Here is a 20645-nt window from a genome sequence, read left to right as displayed (position 1 = left end):
CAGTAAGGTAGTACAAACGAAATTATGTTTTAAATGGCTTTTCTTAATGCCAACAAAATGTCATTTTCAATTCAGAATTGAGCAGGCAATGGAAATAAATGGACAAAATTAAATAGGTCCACATTTTCTTTCATGAAACCCCTAGAGATACTGATCTAGAATATTATTGTGATTATCAATCTGGTTCACAAAACTGTAGTTAGCAAGATAACTGACTTCAAAAGTATAAGAATCAGAGATAGCTAAATATAGGTGAGCTTCCACCTAATAGAGTTAGCTATACTCTTGGCATGCTGCTTTATTTTTAGCAGACTGTATTAAAAAACATAATAGGAATGACACTAGCATTGCTGAAAGAAAAATGAAGAAATTTCACAGGATTATCATGGGACACAGAATGGAATAAAACACACAGTTTCTAACAGCCATAATAAATACAGAAAATAGCAAAGGGACAATTTAATGATTTTTAAAACTCATCAGAAGAACAAAATCTATGAATTCCCCTAGTCAAATAGTATACATGCTTAGTAAATCTCTCTCACGCTTGTGTGATTCTGAAAATTATTGATTTTTTTTTTAGTTTCTATTACAGAATGGATATAATATTGGGTACCCTCTTCAATATTTTAGATTATATATGCTGTTGCTTTAATTTTTAGATTCCATTAACTTTCTTGGAACATCTATTTTTAAAATACCTTTAGGGTTTGCCAATTACTAATAAAAACCCGTAAGCTTCCCATTTTCTCAGTTTTGTTTGATACCTTCCCATGTCACTTTTCTTTGAGCTCCATGGCTGTAGTTTTTAAATTTGTAAAAGAAAGTCCAACCATTCTCTTAAATATTTTAATAATTTAAGGTGAATCTTAACAAATACCAGAAAGCAAAATATGCCCAATCTAAGCTATTAGCTACGAGAAACTTTCACTGAAGCTTTTGCTAGAAAGGAATTATAGATACTATAAGATTTCTATTCCAGAAAGAAATAGAGTTAAAATAAGTCTCCTGAATAAGGTTGCTGTGTTCTCCCAGAAAAACAATAACGAGGAACATTTACGATATATCATTTTATCAATACCTGTGACTGTAATCTTCGAGGCCCAATTCCAGAGCAGAATGTGGTGTTGGAGAAGGTGGAACTTCACTCTCGGTCCATCCGTCATTGGGCAGCAATAGGTCTATAAACAAAGAACAAATGAAGCTGTATAAAGTGGAAGCAGAATCATTCGATGCCTGGTTTGGTTTCAGTATCTCTCTCAGACACAGTTTCAGCCAACACATAAACCAGCCCTGAAATAAATAAGTTCTCACACGGAACTGAAGGATCCTTATGAGAATGAATGCCTCTTGTGTGAGGAAATCTAAGCCTTCTAATGTGTTTTTACACTGGTGACCTGCAGGCAACCCCTAGCAAACCCACTCCACGCATCTTGACTACCTTTTCCCACCAACAAAAGGCTGACACATACTCATTACCTGTGATCTGTGGAAGATTAACAAAGTCATCTGTTTTATACCTTAACAGTTTTGTAAATAAGACTCGATAGTGAATACCGTGGATTATATGGTGATTAAAGCATTTGCTTCAGTAGCAAAAACTTCTTTTAAAAAAATCATGAGATATAATATATCTGTTCACCATCTAGACATAGGTGAGGTAAACACACACACACGTCCTCTTTTTTTCTATCTGTGCCATAATGGTGACACCTGGGTTTAAGGCCTTATAAGGAAAAGACAGGGGTCTAAATCCTGGTTTTCCCACCTACTAAAAATGCATACTTTTCCAGTCTATTCTGTACTGGAAAAATAGATATGTACCTCTAATATCACCACAACTAATAACAAGTAAGGTTGTTGAGATCTTATTGTATAGCAGATATTATATTAAGCCTTGTACATTATTTCATTGAATGCTCATAATTACTAACCATATTCACTAGTGTATGAAAAGCATTATAGAACATCCTGGTTAAGTGTATGGTTTTTGGAGCAAGACTGCCATATTTCCAACCCTACTGCTGTGTAAACATGGCAAATTACTCAACTTCTCCAAGCCTCAGTTTTTAAAGCCATAAAGTGGCAACAAGAATACCTTTACTGGAGGAATATGAGAAATAAATTATATTTAAGCAGTGATTTGTAAATGCAAACTGTTAAGTAAACACAGGATTTTCATTCCATAGATTGTAAGTTCTACTTGTATCTATTACAGTGACATAGTTGGTAAGATGTATACCTGATTTGTCCCTGAATGACAGAATAAGAGACAAATCTCTCTACCCTTGAGAACTGCTGTTGGTGACAAAACCTGCTTTGGCTTGTTCACGTGCTGGATATGATGGTTAATTTTATAGGTCAACCTGACTGGGCCACAGGGTACCTAGATATTATTCTGGGAGTTTCTGTGAGGGTGTTTTTAAACAAGATTCACATTTAAATAAACAGACTTCCCTCTCTAATGGGGTAGGTCTTGTCTAATCACTTGAAGGCGTGAATAGAACCAAAAGACTGCCTCTTTCCTGAATAAGAGAGAATTCCTCCTGCCAGAGTGACTGTGACATGGGACATTGGACTTTTTCTGTCTTCAGACCCAAATGGAAACATCGGCGCTTCCTCAGTCTCAAGCCTTCAGACTGAAACCACACCATTAACTTTTTTGGTTCTCAGGCCTTCAGACTCAAACTGCACCATCAACTCTTCTGCAACCCCAGCTTGCTGACTCACCCTGCAGATCCTGAGATGTGCCTATTTTCAAGGTCATGTGAGCCAATTCCTTATCATAAATCAGTTTACACACACACACACACACACACACACACACACACACATTTGGTTCTGTTTCTCTGCGGAACCCTGATAAATACATAAGGCAAGGACTTGTTCCAAGCTTTGCCCCAGGCACTAGACTGATGTGGAGGTAGTTGTAGCACTGCTGACATGGCCCTGGGAATAAAACTTGAAGCAGATCTGCTAAGTAGGTGACCAGGGGGAAAGTAGCCCAAAGGCAGCCTGCATTGTGTCCCTGCACCACCTCCAACCCTAGGGGTCCACTGATTTGGTAGTGGTGGCAGCAGTCAGGCATTCAAGACTTGCTAAGAGAAACAGAGCAGAAGGACTGTAATGTAAATTGGGAACAATGGACATCCTAGGACAACTTCCTTTCTGCTGGCTCTCATCTTCTATCCTCAACCTCTCAGTCCATCTTCCACAGTGGGGGTGAACATACTTGTGATCATATAACTTGTTGCTCAAAACCACTTCAGCTGCACACATTGCTTATGGAATAAAGGTCTATGATCCTGGCAAACAACTTCATCCCCCACTACACATTAGTTTACCATTCCCTGACCACACCCCTTGTGTGCTCCTGCCTCAGTATCTTTGCTATGTAACTGCAAAACCTACTCTACCTGTCAAAGTCCTACCCTTCTCCCAAGGTCCACCTCAGATATCACATTTACTATGAAGCCTTTGCTGTTGCCAAGGATCTGTCACTTTTATAACAGTGGCCGAGAAGACCAGTGCCCACTCTATCTGTGCTCTTCCTCTCTTTCTGGGCATACAGCTGGACACCACTGCTTGGGCCTCTTTATCCCTAGACTAGTTCTTGCAAATGGAATGTGAGCTGCTATGACAAATGTCATTCCCAGTCTCAGTGGTTATGAGAGGGTGCACCTTCCTCACTCTCTCTTCCTTTCCCCGACTATATCACCTGAAAGCCAGGTGACGAGGTGCCCAGCCACCAGGGCAAGGAGCCTAGGTCCTGTAATGACTGCATGGAACACAGCTGCCAAACCTCATTGTGCAGTGATAGGACCAGGAAATACACTTTCACTGTCTATATCTATCCAGTGACACTTTAGGTTTATCTATTAATTCATATTAGGTAAAGTAATTCTTGGATCGCATATATCAAATGCCACTTCTGCAATGAACTATGTATGTATGTATTGTCCTATCAAGCTATTATCTATTTATCTACATCTATTTCTTTTACTAGACTGTAGATAACTTTCCCTTCATGTTCCTCTTTCTCGTTTTCCATGTCTTCTACAGCCTCTTCTCTGGCTAGTTTTATTATAATCATTAAATTTAATTTTTATTACACTCATGTGAATGATTTATGGTTCTTTTTGTGTTTATGTGTTTTTATGTTTTTTTTTTTTTTTTTTTTTTAAAGTGGTGATCAGTGCAGAGGTAAGTATCTTGTTTGTTGAGGTAAGTATCTTATTTGTTGACTCTATCCTTGTTACTTTTTTTTTTTTGAGATAGAATCTCGCTCTGTCTCCCAGGCTGGAGTGCAGTGGCACCATCTCGGCTCACTGCAAGCTCCGCTTCCCGGGTTCACGCCATTCTCCTGCCTCAGTCTCCTGAGTAGCTGGGACTACAGGCGCCTGCTACCATTCTCAGCTAATTTTTCGTATTTTAAGTAGAGAAGGGGTTTCACCATGTTAGCCAGGATGGTCTTGATCGCCTGACCTCGTGATCTGCCAGCCTTGGCCTCCCAAAGTGCTGGGATTACAGGCGTGAGCCACCGCGGCCTGCCCCTTGTTACATTTTCTTAAACAACATATTCGGATGCTGTAAGGAATTTTTATTTTCCTCTGAGCCCAAACACCTTTTTTAAGCCCTTGTTTCAGTGTAAAAGCCTGGAATTCTTATCTCCGGTAATAATATTTCGGGATTTCATTGAGTGTATGAGGTACAGTCTTCTTGATGGTCATTTCATGTATATCTATGCCTGTAAATGTTGACACGGCACTCCCTGTAGTCATTACTTCATTGATGGCCAAATGGCTCTTCTTTTTAATTATCATCTTTTGTTGTTATCTGTGTTGTGGGATCTATCCCACCAAGACCATATCAGAAAAGAATTTGTAAAAGAGATTGTAACTTTAGACAAAAGGTCAGCAAGCTACAGCCCTGGTCCAAAACCACCTTGCCACCTGCCTTTGCAAATAAAGTTTTACTGAACAGCCATGCCTATTTGTTTATGTATTGTCTATGAGTGCTTCTGCTCTACAATGGCAGAATTGAGTGGTGACAGAGACCTACAGTCCAAAACCTGAAATATTTACTTTCTTGCACTTTAAAGACAAAGTTTTTTGACTCCTGCTTCTGACTATTCTTAAGGACAATAATACTATTGCATTCACCTTTCCACTCCTGATAGTATATTCTGCACAATGGAGGTATCCAATAAACATTAGCCAAATTGAAACGTATAATTGAATCTTGGATAGTCATTCCAGACATAGTGCTTTACATGCTACAGAGGGGTAGATACTTGCTGGTCCCCAGGAGGATACACATTAGAAATAATTCTACTATGATGTGTCTCAGAGGACCCCAGGGAATATGGATCCAGTGAGACAGGTCACAGAACCACAACATTTGATTTGAGATGGAGATAAAAGGCCTAACTCAGTGGGTGATGCTAAGCAGACTTGGGGGCAGTGGGTGCCTAAGACAGGATGCACTTGAACTGAAAGAGGAAAAGCAGGAGAAGAGCTATATGGGGGAGACAAGTGCAGTGAAATGAGAGGTAATGCTAACCAGAGGCAAACTGCATGAGGTGATCCCTCGGCCTAGGGTAAGATCTGCCAGCAAGATTCCTCAGAAAATACAGTGTTGGTGTATTTCATTACCATTCAAATGCTTAATAGGATTTTATAGTAAACCCTTGGGACACAACCTCCATCCCTATTACCATCTTGAAGCACCACACTTATTTCACTACAGGCATTGCTAGCAGTTCTTCAGTATAAATGTGAATTTTCTGGTGCTATGATTTCTACAAACATTAGTTCTAAAAATGCCTTTTTCTGTGTAACATCTTGGCAGGAATAAAAAATAAAATAAAATAACCAAGAACTGTGGGTGGTATGTATTATTACTACAAAAATAAATGGAACACAGAATATCAACATTGGATTTTTAAATATACAAAGGAAAGAAAAAAAAAGTCAATGTTTTGGCTGTAACAGCTCCTCTCCTCACTAGACATTACACTTTGTCAAGTTAATCTTGCTTTTCTAAAGAAGATCCTTGAAAAAATTGGTAATGGCAGTCAACACTCAGGTTTTATAAGCCTTAGTGGCCTGTTACCATCTGACATGGATCTGAAACTCAGGAACTCCCAATAGTCCCCTAAATATAAAATGTCATTAACATTAAAAAGAGGTGATGGCCATGATACTCTTTTATAGCATCATGTTTATAAATTCTGCTATAATTTTTTGGTCTCTAAATCAATAGGCTTACATAAAAAGTAAGAAAATTTCATCTACTGGTCTCTAACAATGAAAATGTAATGAGTCTGCGTTTTGATAGGCCTATATCTTATAATCTAGTATTGTTGCACAGATCTACAAAGAAAATATAAGAATAGATTTTCTCTACTTTTGAAAAAATAATGTTTAATGGAGTCACTTCTTAAAATAAATACATTTGTTATGCTAAGTTGAAAAATTGAGGTGGGGAAGAAAGAGAAACAGGAAACTTGCAGATAGTTAATTTATATATTTTTTTCACTGATGTAAAAATTGTTCTAACTAAATCTATGTCCTGGGAAGAAAAGAACAGACAAAATCTCCCAGTGGTTGTCTGGGGCCACTTGGGCCCAAAGGACTCTATTTGTACCAAAGATATACAAAGTCTGAACGTTCTATTGAAGTTCCAGATGAAATTATTACTGTACTGTATTTTCAGCAAGTGCATGGAATGGATTTTCTTATTTATTTATTTTTTTCTGGATGTATCCTTATACATTAACTACTTCTATGGTTTTATTAGTTTAGCCTTTGCTATTCTTTGCAGAGATATTATTTCATTTACTTAAGTATCTCAATGTCTTCTGAAAATACATCGTGTGTCACTTAATGAGGATATATTCTGAGAAAAGCACTGTTAGGCAATTTTGTCCTTGCATCAACATCATAGTGTACTTACTTAAACCTAGAAGGATTAGCCTACTTACTCTTGTAAGCTCTATAGTATAGCTATTGCTCCTGGGCTACAATCCTGAACAGCATTTATTGAATATTGTAGGCAATTACAACACAACGGTATTTGTGTATCTAAACAGAAAAGCTACAGTGAAAATACAGTATAAAAGATAAAAAATGGTATACCTGCATAGGACACTAACCATGAATGGAGCTTGCAGGACTGGAAGTTGCTCTGGGTGAGTCAGTGAGTGAGGATGTACTAGTAAATTTGAAGGCCTAGAACACTACTGTACACTACTGTAGACATTATAGACACAATGCACTTAGGTTACACTACATTTCTAAAAAATATTTTCTTTCTTTAATAATCTCCATAACTTTATTACTTTATAATTTTGAATTTAACTTTTTGAATATTGTGTAACAAGAGCTTAAAACACAAACACATTGAATAACTGTAGAAACATATTTTTTCTTTATATCTTTATCCTATAAGCTTTTTCTATTATACTTTTTTTAACCTTTTAAACTTTTTTGGTAAAAACTGAGACACAAACACACATTAGCCTAGGCCTAGATAGGGTCAGGATGATCAATATCACTGTCTTCCACCTTCACATCTTATCCCACTGGAAGGTCTTCAGGGGCAGTAACAGGCACAGAGCTGTCATTTCCTATGATAACAACGCCTTCTTCTGGATACCTCCTAAAGGAACTGCCTGTGGCTGTTTACAGTTACTTTTTTATAAAAAATAAGTAGAAGTGTACTCTAAAATGATGATAAAAAGTATACTATAGCATTAGGAATTTTTCAGCTCCATTATAATCTTACGGGACCACCATGATATATGTGGTCTGTTGTAGACCAAAATGTCATTATGTGGCACATAACTGTATTTTACAGATACTAAAAATGAAACAAAAGGTACTTACTGTTCATTTAGATGTCATTGGTGTAACTAGGAATTAAACTCTAGACTTAGATAGACACTGGGCCACATGTTTCTAGAGAATTAAATGCCAATCAAGTTTTATATAAAGTCTAGATATTTTAATACAGATGTCCACATTCATGATCATAAGGTAGAAAGAAGGCTGTTTTATTTTGCAGACAACTTGCCATTCCTTTCCCAGGCTCTTTTGCTATTGCAATGTAAGATTTCAGAAGGCAATCTTGTTCTGTCAAGAAAACTTTTAATTTTTTTTTTTTTTTTTTTTTTTTTTTTTTTTGCGACGTAGTCTCCTTGCTCTGTTGCCCAGGCTGGAGTGCAGTGGCACGATCTTGGCTCACTGCTAGCTCCGCCTCCCGGGTTCACACCATTCTCCTGCCTCAGCCTCCTGGGTAGCTGGGACTACAGGTGCCCGCCACTATAATTTTTTTTTAGATGAGAAAAGACAAAATATTGAGTATTTTTTTAATCTGTATGCTAAGTAAAGTCAGCTTCTTCTTTTTTTTTTCCCCCCCTGAGCAGCTGGGATTACAGGCATGTGCCATCACAACTGGCTAATTTTATACATATATATACACATACACACACACACACCTTTTTCTTTTTTCTTTTTTTTTTTTTTTTTTAAGTAGAGACAGAGTTTTGCCACATTGGCCTTGAACTCCCGACCTTAGGTGATCTGCCCGCCTCGGCCTCCGAAAGTGATGGGATTACAGGCGTGAGCCACCATGCCCGGTCTAAAGTCAGCTTCTAATGGGCATTCTCAGTAGGTGAAAGGACTCCAATAGTTTCAAGAGACCAATAACCAATGTAAGTCAGACACATGCTGTGGTTTGGAAGACAAACTGAAGACAGGGAGACAAGGATTGAATCCAGACTCTGCATGCATCAAATATGCATTCTTGAGTAAATTATTCACTCTCTCTGACTTTCTAGATCTTTATTTGTAAAATGAAGATAATATTACCACTTTGAGTCTGCAAGCAAACTGCTCAACACAGTATCTAACAGACAGCAAACACTTAATAAATGGTAGCAGCTGTTGCTACTACTCTTGCTAAAATGCAGGAATTCCAAGGAATAAACAACATCCCATTCTAATGAGACAATTTAATTCTAGAGCCACCTCAGATTTATAAGTATGTTATGATGGAGTAATTTCACAGCTTGGAACTTGTTTCCACATAGTTAAATTATGATAACATCTTAAGTGTTCAAAATATAGGAATTGATTACATAATATATGGTACTTACCATCAAAAGACACTATGCAACTACTGAATATGATATTGTAGAAGAAGATTCAATGACTAAGAGGCATATAATGTGCTAATTTTAAAAAACAATTTCCCAAACATTACATACATTTCATTATTTCATTTTTTGTATAAATATTTTCATTAAAGAGTCCTGAAAGATATGCATAAAATGTTATTGATTAGGATCTTTGATAGATAGAAGTACTAGTAAAATTAAACTTTCTTTTTATTTGTTTTCTCTAAATTTTCTGCAATGAATATGTATTGCTTTTGTAATAAAAAATTCATGTTGTTAAAGAAAAGAGATACAGGGAGACGAAACAATTTTCTTGGTGACCTGAAGTACATTTTTTAAAAAAACCAAGAGGAAAACCCAGATTTTTTACATCTGGAGTTGGCTAGAAATGTGATCCACATCAGATAATAAGAGAAGACAGTGTAGCAAGACAATAACAAGAACATTCCAACCATCACAAGATGGTTTCAGGTTAGGATATTTACCCATTTACCACGCTCATATTAGAATCGAGTATATTCTGTGAATCACGCTATGACCATTTTATGGATTATAAATCCATACATTTTAAAATGTTGGTAGTTATTTACACTTGGTAACTTCCAATATTAGAAGAGCTTAAAAAATAACAGTTTGCCATCTTTGATTCTCCAGTGATCATTTGTTTTATATATAACCCTCCATGTTTGGGGCAGCAAGCACAGAAAGTGTCACTTAAACTAGAGACATTGCCAGGAATCTGATTCACAAGTTCTGAGTCAGCTCTCGCCCCAATCTCTCAGTGTTTGTGACTCTGATTAACAAAGTCTGCACTTAGTCTAATTAATTCCCCTTTACTCTTTTTTTTTTTTTAGATAAAAAGGCATTTTTGTGTTTTCTCACTCCATTTGCAGTGGATAAAAATGGATAGACTCTTACCTTTCTGTTTGTCTTGTGGACTGTAAGTGCCAAGTGGATGCAGGGTATTGTTATCATTTCGCCTAGAGGTGGTTACAGCATTTTGACAGTTCTCAAAGCATGGCTTGGAAAATGCCCCACACTCTGCAGGATCCTAAGAGATAAAAGTAAAAATTATATTTGCATTTTTAATATGTTCAAACTTGGTCAGTTGAAGCAAAGTGAAAGAATGATCGCTGTATGAATAGTCTTTCAAGAGTCTATTACACTTAAGTCCTCAACTCTGGAAACTCAAAATGGCCCTATCAGTGAAAACATCTTTGAGTATAAAATAAAAAGTACTGACAATGTGGTGCTAAGGATTAGGAGTGCTGATAGCCAACACAAAAGAGGATTAACTTTATTATTCTCTTTTACCACTTACAACTGGCTTCTTTCAAATTTTCTTCCATCTGGGAGTACAGCTTGTGGCAGTGTCAACACAAGAATACAGTTCATGCCAAGGGTGTTTCTCTGCCAACCAGCTGGTTCCTCTCTCTCTCTGCGCCTAAGTGCATATGCTCTAGGACAAGTCAGAACTCAAGCAGGTTCACCTCTGAAATGCCACCAGTGTGTCTCCATGCAGATACTAGGTCTTTGGCCAGGAGCTAAATCAAACTGCTGTGACAATGCCAGACAGCAGTTCTCCTGAGGGTTTTCCCCCCTATATTTCCCCTTCCTATTTTGATTTTTACAGTCTGTAAACACATTCACAGTTTTCTGAAAACTGCTGTGTCTAGAGTAACACCCCATGATCCATCTTCCACAGGTGCAGAAGAGGGAATTATTGGAGGAAGTTGATTATAGAGAACTCTTAACTATTTTTTTTCAAAAAGGTTGCAGCAAAGAGAATTGGGGTTTGCTCTTCTTCATATTATTTGTCTCAACAACAGATTTTAAGGAGGCAAATGATTTGTAAGCCATCTCATGACTGTTCCCTTGACCACTGGTGAGAAGAATGTACCACAAACAGCAGCACCCATCTGATTCCCAAAGCTCTTCTGAGAATAGCATTTGCCTAAAACAATGCACTGGATTTATATTTTCCTCTTTGGTTATAAAAATTCAGTGTCTAGCTAGTCAAACAAATACCTAAAACATTCCATTTTTGCATTCTTAATAATTAAAATGTTTTCAGCCGCTGAAGGTCCTTTAGCTTTTTGTCAAGGCTTGTAACACTTTTCCCACACCCAGTGTATTACCCTTTCTTCTGAACTGCTAGTCAAACTGAGCCTGGTATAGGAGGCAAGCTAGTCCTAAATTAAAGCTGTAGCTGTAGCGGGAAAGAGAGCTAGGGCTTGCTTTGCACAGCCTTGTGCTTTGATTTAACAGTAACAACAAGAACAAAAAATTTTTTTCTGCTTCCCCAGCTCTTTGATAAATGACACAATCAATATCCCAACAACTGATCAGTAACCAGCCTAATTAAAGTATTCAGCCTGTAAAATAGAGCCGTCACAGAGCCCTCCATTAGTGTCCCAGCCAATAAAAAATATAATGGATTTTTAAACATATTCTGCTTTTGCCACGATGAGCTGGCAGCAGGGAAGGAAATGTTTTGGGGAAAGGAAAAACAAAATCAGGTCATAACCCATTTTTTAATACCAAGTCTCTAGGCTCAAATAGAATTACAATTGAACCTCAAGCTCATCCTTTGAAAAATATGTTTCTGTTTAAAATGATTCTGATTCAATCAGGGGCTCATTATGTATTCTTCACAAGGTCCTCATCAAAACTGTTTACATATCTTGTACATCTGGGTAATGTGGGAAAAACCCCAACAACTATATATTTTGACTTTTCTTAAGTAGCTTCTTCAGATTTTGAAATATCAATATAATGTTCAAGCAACCATTTTGGTATTCCTGGCAAATCTAACTAATTGATTTGCCTGAATGCATCAACAGTGCTGAAACCTTTTTTTAGGTTATGGATGCTTTTTATTGTACTGGAGGGCAAGTGCTGTTCCACCAGAGAATACAGCAAAAACACGAGCACACAAAATATGCTCTGACACAGTGAAACACAGATTTGAAGATCAAATAGTTGCAATTTTTTTTCAATTTAATAAAGATAAACTGTACATTAGTCTTCTGTCTTTATAAGAAATAATGCTCTTTAATCTTCATGGCTACTGCAGAAACGCTCAGTAGCTGAGAGTCAAGTGCCTGCTCATTCCCCGTGGAAAGCATGTAAATATTAGGGAAACTAAAAATGGATCTTGTTTAAATGTCCTCATAGAAATTGCTTTTTGACCCAGTTCTTATTCTTGATCAATTCCCTGGTGATCTATACTAACATGACACTTTCGATGGCAGGCAACAAATGAGAGTTTCATACTTTCTTCTGATGGAATAATGCCAATCCACCCCAGAGTGTGAGAATTAAAATGAAAATACCTGCAGTAAAGGGGAATGCAAATAGTACAGTGTGCCAACTCAATGGGTCAAAATATATAATGCCTATCTGCTGCCACCTACTAACTCTTTTAGAACCACAGTTATTTCTTTTTTAACTTTTGCTATCTGCACAGGTATGTTATGCTATAGCAGTTTCTTCCAGACTCTTCTATTAGTTGAAGTATCTTTGTTTAAAATGTCTTAAGGGAGATCTGATACGCAGATGCACAGAAGGGATGACTCAGTCATTCGCAGTTCATCCTTTCAACTCTCTCCAATAAATGGGTTCCGTGGAGTCCTGGGGCTCTAGAGTAAGAACCATCCTAAACCAGATGGGGCCAATTCTCTCAGGGCAGGAAGTAGCAGATAAGGGTGTTATAACTAGGTACATAAGTAAAGCCCATTAAATATTTATGGAACACTGTCACTTAAGCAGACACAAATGTTGAAAATAAGTTTATTATATTTAGTCTCCGGTAATTGGCCGATTTAAATGTATTTAACATCTATAAGTTTATATAAAGGAGAGTATAAAAGGTACAGCTACTCCTTTCCAGTAGCTGATAATAGAACAAAGTAAGATAGAGCTTGTAACTTTAGCACTCAAGTTTACTCTCTGAGATGAAGTAGGTCTCAGATGTGACATTTTCATTCACTCAATATTTATTAAGCATCTACTACATGTGGGAAGCAAGGACACATTAAGGGATAAAACAGACAACAATATCTGTCATCTATGAATACCGAGCACTCAATTATGTATGTACTTACACAGCCAGGAAATGGCAAATCTAGGATTGTAACCCAAGCAATTCGAAACTCCAGAGCTGAAGCTTTTAACTACAATGAGCCCACTACCATTAACTCCTGATTAACTTGATAAAGCTTTCGTTTTTCAATTTTTAAGCTGAACTCTTTATTAACACTAGTATTTTATATTAGTTTTTTTAATAGCTTTTTTTAAAAAATTTTGTATATTATTGTATTACACAAACACAATTTGGCCTTAGAGAATATCCTGATATGAGAAAATGTGTGATTTGCTGATGTTTTTCTTAACTTTTAGTACTATTAACTTTTTCTTCTTTCCTTTTTCTAAAATTATTTTATGAGCATTTAATAATTATTCTTCATATAAGAGAAAATAATGCTTTAGGTATTTTTATGTTTATATGTATAATGTTAGGAATATTATTATTAAAGCTATCATACACTTAGACTCCATGTGTAAGTGAAAATATTCTTGATATTTTAAAAAACTTATAAAAAATAATAAAAGATTTCAAAAAACAAGACTCCCATTTATTTAATCACATGAGCAAGCAGCTTGTTTAATAAATCAAATGTTAAATTAGTTAAGTCTCAGGTCTGTATTATTTATATGCAGATTATGGAAGAGAATACAGAGAGCTGATTGCATTATAATGATCTCCACATTAAACATTGTACACATGTGATTAGACACATTCTAAAGTATGGACACTGCTAGCATATCAACCAAAAAAGTATATAAAGATGTTTATGAACAAGTTCAGAGTTCTTGGAATTTCTGGGGGAAAAAACTAGAAATCATAGACCTGTTACATCTGATAAATGACTTACTTTATATGCATATTTTTACACCTTTCTATTATACCTAAAATATACAACCACCTACTCCCCACATAAATCCATCAAAGCTCTTCTGGGGCATATTTTCTCTATACGAATCTAGCTGCCATACTAGGAATGGAAGTCTGCATATTCTGGTGGCAATTTGGGCAACTTGCTGAGGAGAATCAAGATTTGCATCACCTCCATTGGTCTCTCTGGCCTCCTCAAAATCACCAACTGGATCATCCCTCGGATGTTTCCCTCCATGGACATTGACCGCCTAAGTGTTTCCATAGCTTCGTGGTTGGATTTTCCCAAAAGAGATTCTCCATTAACTGCAATCAGCTGGTCATTCATTCGCAGACGACCATCCTAAGGCAGAAGAAAGAAAAACAGAATTCAACAGAGAAAAGTATGGTGATGACATGTTGCGTTTTGGGGAGAAGTTCAAGTTTAAAAACGAAAAAACAAAACAAAAAAAACCCCAGCTGTTAGTAGTGATTTATTTTCCATGGCAGAAAAAGGCTCTGGAGCTTATCAAATAGTCAAAAATACCAGCGATAATGAATTGTCTGAAAGTATTTTTTAGAAATCTTAGAGTCCTGAGCTGCAATAATTTAGACATTTGTATAATGCCTCTTACCTAAATCTTTGGCAAGCATGCTCATCTGACCTGATTCTGCCATTTGCTCTGGCAGAGACCGTGTTGTTGACTCAAGGGAAGGGGGTTTGGAAACCAAAGGAGGTAGTCACAACGAAAGGAGAATTTGCCTTTTCAGGCACAGACAGGCATCATGCATAAATGCTGCGTGCTTGACAGTAGTAATGTGTCTCCTGATATCATTGCCAGCTCTATTGAACAGTACTAAAAAGAACAACCACGTAATTTTATCTAACATAACCACAAAGTTGCTCATCTGCCAAAGAACACAGAGGTGTGTAGAAAAGGACCAATTTGCCCTGATAGCTTCTGGTGGAAAAGTTTAACAAAAAGAATTGTCAAGGTTTTCTCGAAGAGGCTCTGATGAATGAATACTTTCAACCAGCATCTTCAGGAAGAAATACCACTTACTACAAAGTAAAGAACCTCGGCATATGAATAGGCAGCCCAGACTGTGGTCTCATTCACTTTTGAGTGAATGAGGCACTGACCATCTCCAGCCAGAAGTCCCTCATAAGCAGAGGTCTAGATTAGTGGCTGACACACTGGGATGCCTGCTCTGCCTAGAAAAGAACTTGAAGGGATGACAGTGCATTTCCCCAAAGGCAGCCCAGGAGCAAAGACACATGAAATGCTGACAGTCAGACTCAGGGGACATGCTCTCTACCCATTCTACACTCAGGTAGAAAGTTCTTGCTATGAGGCACAGCTGTGATTAGAAATGTTATGCTGCTGCTGCTAATGAAGTTAACAGAAATAACCGTAGGTGTGTATAACAGTTTACCCTCACAGAGAATTCTTCCATAAATTACCCTAGTGATTCTCACAGAACCTAAGAATTTAAGATTTTCAGAAACATTTTACAGAAAAGGAAACTGAGGCACAAAACGTAACTTGTTCCAGGCCACGAAAGCGAGTCAAAGGTTTCCATGAATCTTGACTCTTTAGTTCTTCCATGACAATTCCCTTTGTTTCTTATCTCTAGACTACAACTGTGCAACACTAAATTAGGGAAAGGAAAATACTACAGAGTTCTTGTGGTGAGAAGTATCTGGGATTTGTGGTCAAATTAACAGAATGAAATGTAAAAGAAAAAATCTTCCTAAGAAAGGAGATAGCCAGACACACACACTGAACAATAGAAACCAACCAGACAGCTTTGGGAGGGAAACCGTGCGGACAGGCCGTTAAATTTGGACTAATGCAGTAGCAGAGGAAGTCCCTCCGCTGACAGTGGAGAAAAGGGAGGGCGGGGTGAGAGCTGCTGTTCCCCAGAGCCAATGCCCTCGTGAAGACACACCGCCCATGCCGCCTGCTGGAGAGGGTGTTAGCCACGTGGGATTGCAGGGGCCGCCCACAGGAGGGCACACCCACTTGGGGAAGAAATGGAGATGGCAGGGTAATGGGATCAATAGACAAGGGCATCAAGTCAGAGATGTAAACCGTTTAAGTGGACTGCCTCCTCAGAGCTTAATGTCCCCTGCCTTCCTCTTGTTTTCCCATTTCACTTAACCTTTACCCTAATTTGAAGCGAGTCTGGAAATGAGATTTACAGGAAAGGCCAAACAAGAAAGAAATCTCTTCACTTCTATTATCCAATTTTGAGTGAGGCACAAAAAAGCATAAGGCTACATGAAATGGGATATGACAGGCCAGGTGCGGTGGCTCACACCTGTAATCCCAGCACTCTGGGAGGCCGAGGTGGGCGGATCCCCTGAGGTCAGGAGTTCCAGATCAGCCTGACCAACATGGAGAAACCCTGTCTCTACTTAAAATACAGAATTAGCCGGGCATGGTGGTACATGCCTATAATCCCAACTACTCGGGACGCTGAGGCAGGAGAATCGCTTGAATCAGGAAGGCCGAGGTTGTGGTGAGCCAAGATTAGGCCACTGCACTCCAACCTGGGCAACGAAAGCGAAACTCTGTCTCAAAAAAAAGGCAGCGGGGGGGGATACGACAAAAACACTCTGAATGGTTTCGCTATGTGAAGTGAAATACAACTGGAGAAATTATTCTGCTCTATTGTCATATAAGAAAGGAGCACTACTGGACTGAATCTTGTTACTAAAAATCATTTTCGGATGAATGGAGACTGGTGTGTGGTTTTTAAAGAGGAGGAGGAAGCAGAAGAGTTGAATCCAGTTCCTGGTTCTAGTCCTGTTAACAGGAAATGAGGTTAACAGGAAATGTTCAGATTTTGCAGTGCTTTGTCTTGGCAGGACACCTCATCTGCTTCGACAGGAAGAAACAAGATAAAGATGGAAGCTTTATGGCCACCTCTAGAAATGGAGGGAAGGAAATATGAGTGAGATCCCACCTGGTAATCTGTTGTGAACCTTTTCTGTGAAGTATGAGGCAAGGTCAGAGTGAAGAGGTAGACAACAGACAAGAAGATAGGAGAACATTTTTTTGGTAAAATACATCAATAGTTATTAAGCACAAATTTTCTTTTCTTTTTTTTTTTTTTTTTCAGTTACATTCTAAATCTCAAGCATGCAGAATGACACTGAAATAGGGCATGTTTCCTATAACCAAGTCCCAAACAAAAAGACAGTTCGGGTCACCTCAGAGCAGCTGACATTTTTTTTCAAAGACATTCACATTCATCACAAGCATCACCAGAGAGTTGTGGGCGCAATAAAAATCCACACACTCTCATTGTCAGGCTTGGCTGGTCTGTTGTTATTGGTGTGTGTTTTTTCTTTATAAGATAAATGATGTGTAATTTCATTAATGGTGATGCCAGTAAGCACCATGTTGTCCTAACATTTAGAATATAATCACAGAATTTAGAGCTGGAAGGGTCCTTAGAGGTCATCTCGTCCAACCTCTTCCATTTACAGATGAATAATGTGATGCCCAGAGAGGATGAGAAACCATTTATCGAACACCTATTAGGATAAGGCACTTCCACAGATATTAGACTTGTTCAGCTAGTTAAGGTCAGAGTTGGAACAGAATAGCCCAAGTTCTGAATTCCACAGCGTCCCTATTCACCAAACCATTCCATATTCTACATAGATGACGATGACTAGTCCCTAAAGGGGTAATGCTTCAAGAAAAAAAGACTTTCAGAACCAGAGAGGACAATATGCCACCAGATGTCTCCTAGAAGGGAAGACAATATAAAATCCAGACACACAACAGAAGACATGGAGACAGGAAACGGTGCAGGGGCATGGCAGGGCAACCCAGAGGAGAGAAAAAAAAGCCTGTCTACCTACTTAGCTAGACATCCATACATGCATGTCTATGTCTAGTCTTGACCTAAAATGAAGTTGATTCAATGAGGAACTCATTATTCAAAAACTCATCAAATCTCCCTCAAAATTGTGTATGTCCCATTTGCTTTGGAATAATTTTGACAAAGAAAATTAGCTTTTTATGGTTTTTAAAATTAATTTTATATTCTAGTAAATATTTAGGCATGAGAATATTAACTTTCAATTGACTTTACATAAATGAATTCAAATATTCAAGGATGTTACTTGGTAATTCTAGGATATTCATTTCATCTGGGTCATGCTTGCAATATTCTCTCTCTGTCTCTCTCTCACACACACACACTCCTCTCTCTCTCTGTCTCTCTCACCCCTTTTTCTTCCTATATTACTCCCATCAGACTCTTAAGCAAAAAGACTTCAATTATGTTCCCCACTTCTGGCATCCCCCCATAACCAACTCCATCCTCAAGCTAGAAAGGAGTAAAGGAAATTCCCAAAGGGAAGGAAAACATATTAAAAAGAATCAGGAGAACACAATAAAGACAAAATGGAACTTCTTCAGTGCAGTTCAGAATGAAAAAACCTGGTACGAGGTTAGGTCTTCTCCAGGTCCTGGCATGGTTTCAATCTCATCAGCTTTAGCTGGTCCTATCACAGTAGGATGCACCGAGGACCAGGAGACAAGACCTTCGAGTATGACATCTCCCTTTTACTGAACACCTAATGTAGGCTAGTCCTTGTGCACATCTTTTGCATGTATTTGCCCATTCATTTCTTACAGCAACCCTGTGCTATAAATGCTACTCTCTGCTATTTAGGAGATGTAAAGATGAAGGCCTAGAGAAATTAAGTGACTTGTCAAAGGGTATGGTCATAGCCAGGTCTCCTCATCTCTAAGGTTAATGACATGAATCCTTTATGACACGTTGCTTCTAAATTCAGACTTCTAGAGATTATTAAAGGCACTATATTAATGACAAAGAATCTTTACTCTGTGCATCATGCTAAACCCTTTACATATAGTAGACAATTTACTCCTTACAGAAACCCTGTATATTTGAGATTGCTGCCCCCATTTTATAAAAGAAGAAATTGCAGTCAGAGAGTTTAAATGAATTGTTACAAGTCATGTTTCTAAAAGCAGATGTGAACTAGGTCTGGGTCAGTCTGCAGCCCATGCTTTCAAACAATCTGCTAGTGATTCTTAGTCTTTACGGGCTCTTAGACTCCTTGGAGAATCTAATAAAAGCTACAGATCCTCATTTTTAAAAAACAAATATTTACGCCAGGGTCTTTCCACAACTGTGCATTTAAGCCAGATCATTCTTTGGAGTGAGGGGTCGTTAGGTATGCTGTAGGCTACTCCACGTGTCCTCTAAAGCATATTTATGATTTCTGGGTGGTCCAATGACCCTGTAGTTCATCCCCTGTGGTATATTCACTGGTGCCTGGGTACTTTCTCTGCCATGATTACTGGCAACGTTGTGTGGCTAATCCACCTGGCTTGGCAAATTTTTTGTTAAACCCTCCCTGCAACTGCCCTGTTACCTCTAAAATTCTAATGAATACAGAGGAAAAGTAAGAAAGCCAAAGCAAAGGAATGAACTAGCCAATGAAGAATATGAGAGAAGCATGAGAAAGTGGGCTGGCTTTCCCAGCAGTAGCTGGCTGGGGCCCAAGGCCAGTCCACATTAGTCCAGGGTGTTGAGAGGATTAATCATGACCAGATGTTGGCTTCTGCCTCCACATGCTTCTAATGGGGCCCTTGGTATGGCCTCCTGGGATATTATCAACACCAAGGTCCCAAACCCCAAAGCTTGACTTCAGGTTGCAGCGCAGATGTTTCCCTGGAATAGGGTGGGACCCCAGGCAAGATGGCACCTGATTGAGGGAGAGAATTATCCTCAACAAATCCTCTCAGGGCCTTCCAATTACTCTATGACAACATCTGTCTACTGTATTTTTTGAAAAAACAAATCAAACCCCCCAAAAAACCCAAAACCCTAAACTAAGAAAAGAACCTGGTATTCCAGATTGAAATCATTTACCTTCATTTAAAAACAATTGCAATGGAAGGGCGAGAATGAATCAACATTTTTAAAGTACAGTTGTTAAAACAAAAAAGTTAGTATATGTTTCACATCATTTCAGCTTATATGAAGACATCTATTCTTCCCAAATAAGACCTCTATTTTCCAGGGACAACAGACTGTAATCTGGTGTACACACTTTGGTGACTTTGCCCATATTCTTTCTTCTGCCCCAAAAGCCCTTCGCATTCCTGCTCACCTCTTCAAAATCTACTTACCCCTCAACCCAAGCAAACCTCAGCAATTGCCTTCCTTTCACAGTTTTCTCCTCAGACAGAATTAAATGCTCCATCATCCCAACACCCACGATACTTCTCACATTTGCCTATGATAGTTCCTATCATATTAGTGTTGTTTATATATTTAATGTACTGTGTTACTACCTTTCTAGATTATAGAATGGGTAATTTTAAGTATGCTGTGTCTAGTCCATTATATACTGTTGCCTAACTCACTCTAAATGTTCAAGAAGTGCTTGCTAAATTAAGTCAGTCAGGTGCTTTGGTCCTGGTGTTAAGTTTCATCTACAAATTGTAACTATGAGAGATTCACAAACCT

General features: G+C 38.1%; 1 protein-coding gene across 15 annotated transcripts in view; it reads right to left on the bottom strand.

The window, feature by feature from the left end:
• PARD3B (par-3 family cell polarity regulator beta) overlaps positions 1-20645 on the bottom strand; it is a 1095492-nt gene that overhangs the window by 435786 nt on the left and 639061 nt on the right. For all 15 annotated transcript variants that reach the window (XR_002516428.2, XR_002516429.2, XR_002516430.2 and 12 more), the window contains 3 exons: positions 14311-14481; positions 10100-10232; positions 1082-1181 (listed from right to left, as the gene is read on the bottom strand). Coding sequence is in view for 12 of the 15 variants with exons in the window: in XM_021924389.2 (XP_021780081.1) it covers positions 1082-1181; positions 10100-10232; positions 14311-14481 (404 nt within the window). In the remaining 3 variants the exon portion in view is untranslated. The remainder of the gene's footprint in view (positions 1-1081; positions 1182-10099; positions 10233-14310; positions 14482-20645) is intronic.

This window comes from Papio anubis, chromosome 10, assembly GCF_008728515.1.
Source record: "Papio anubis isolate 15944 chromosome 10, Panubis1.0, whole genome shotgun sequence".
NCBI lineage: Eukaryota > Metazoa > Chordata > Mammalia > Primates > Cercopithecidae > Papio > Papio anubis.
Note: the sequence above shows the minus strand (reverse complement) of the source record. Positions and strands in the feature narration are given on the sequence as shown.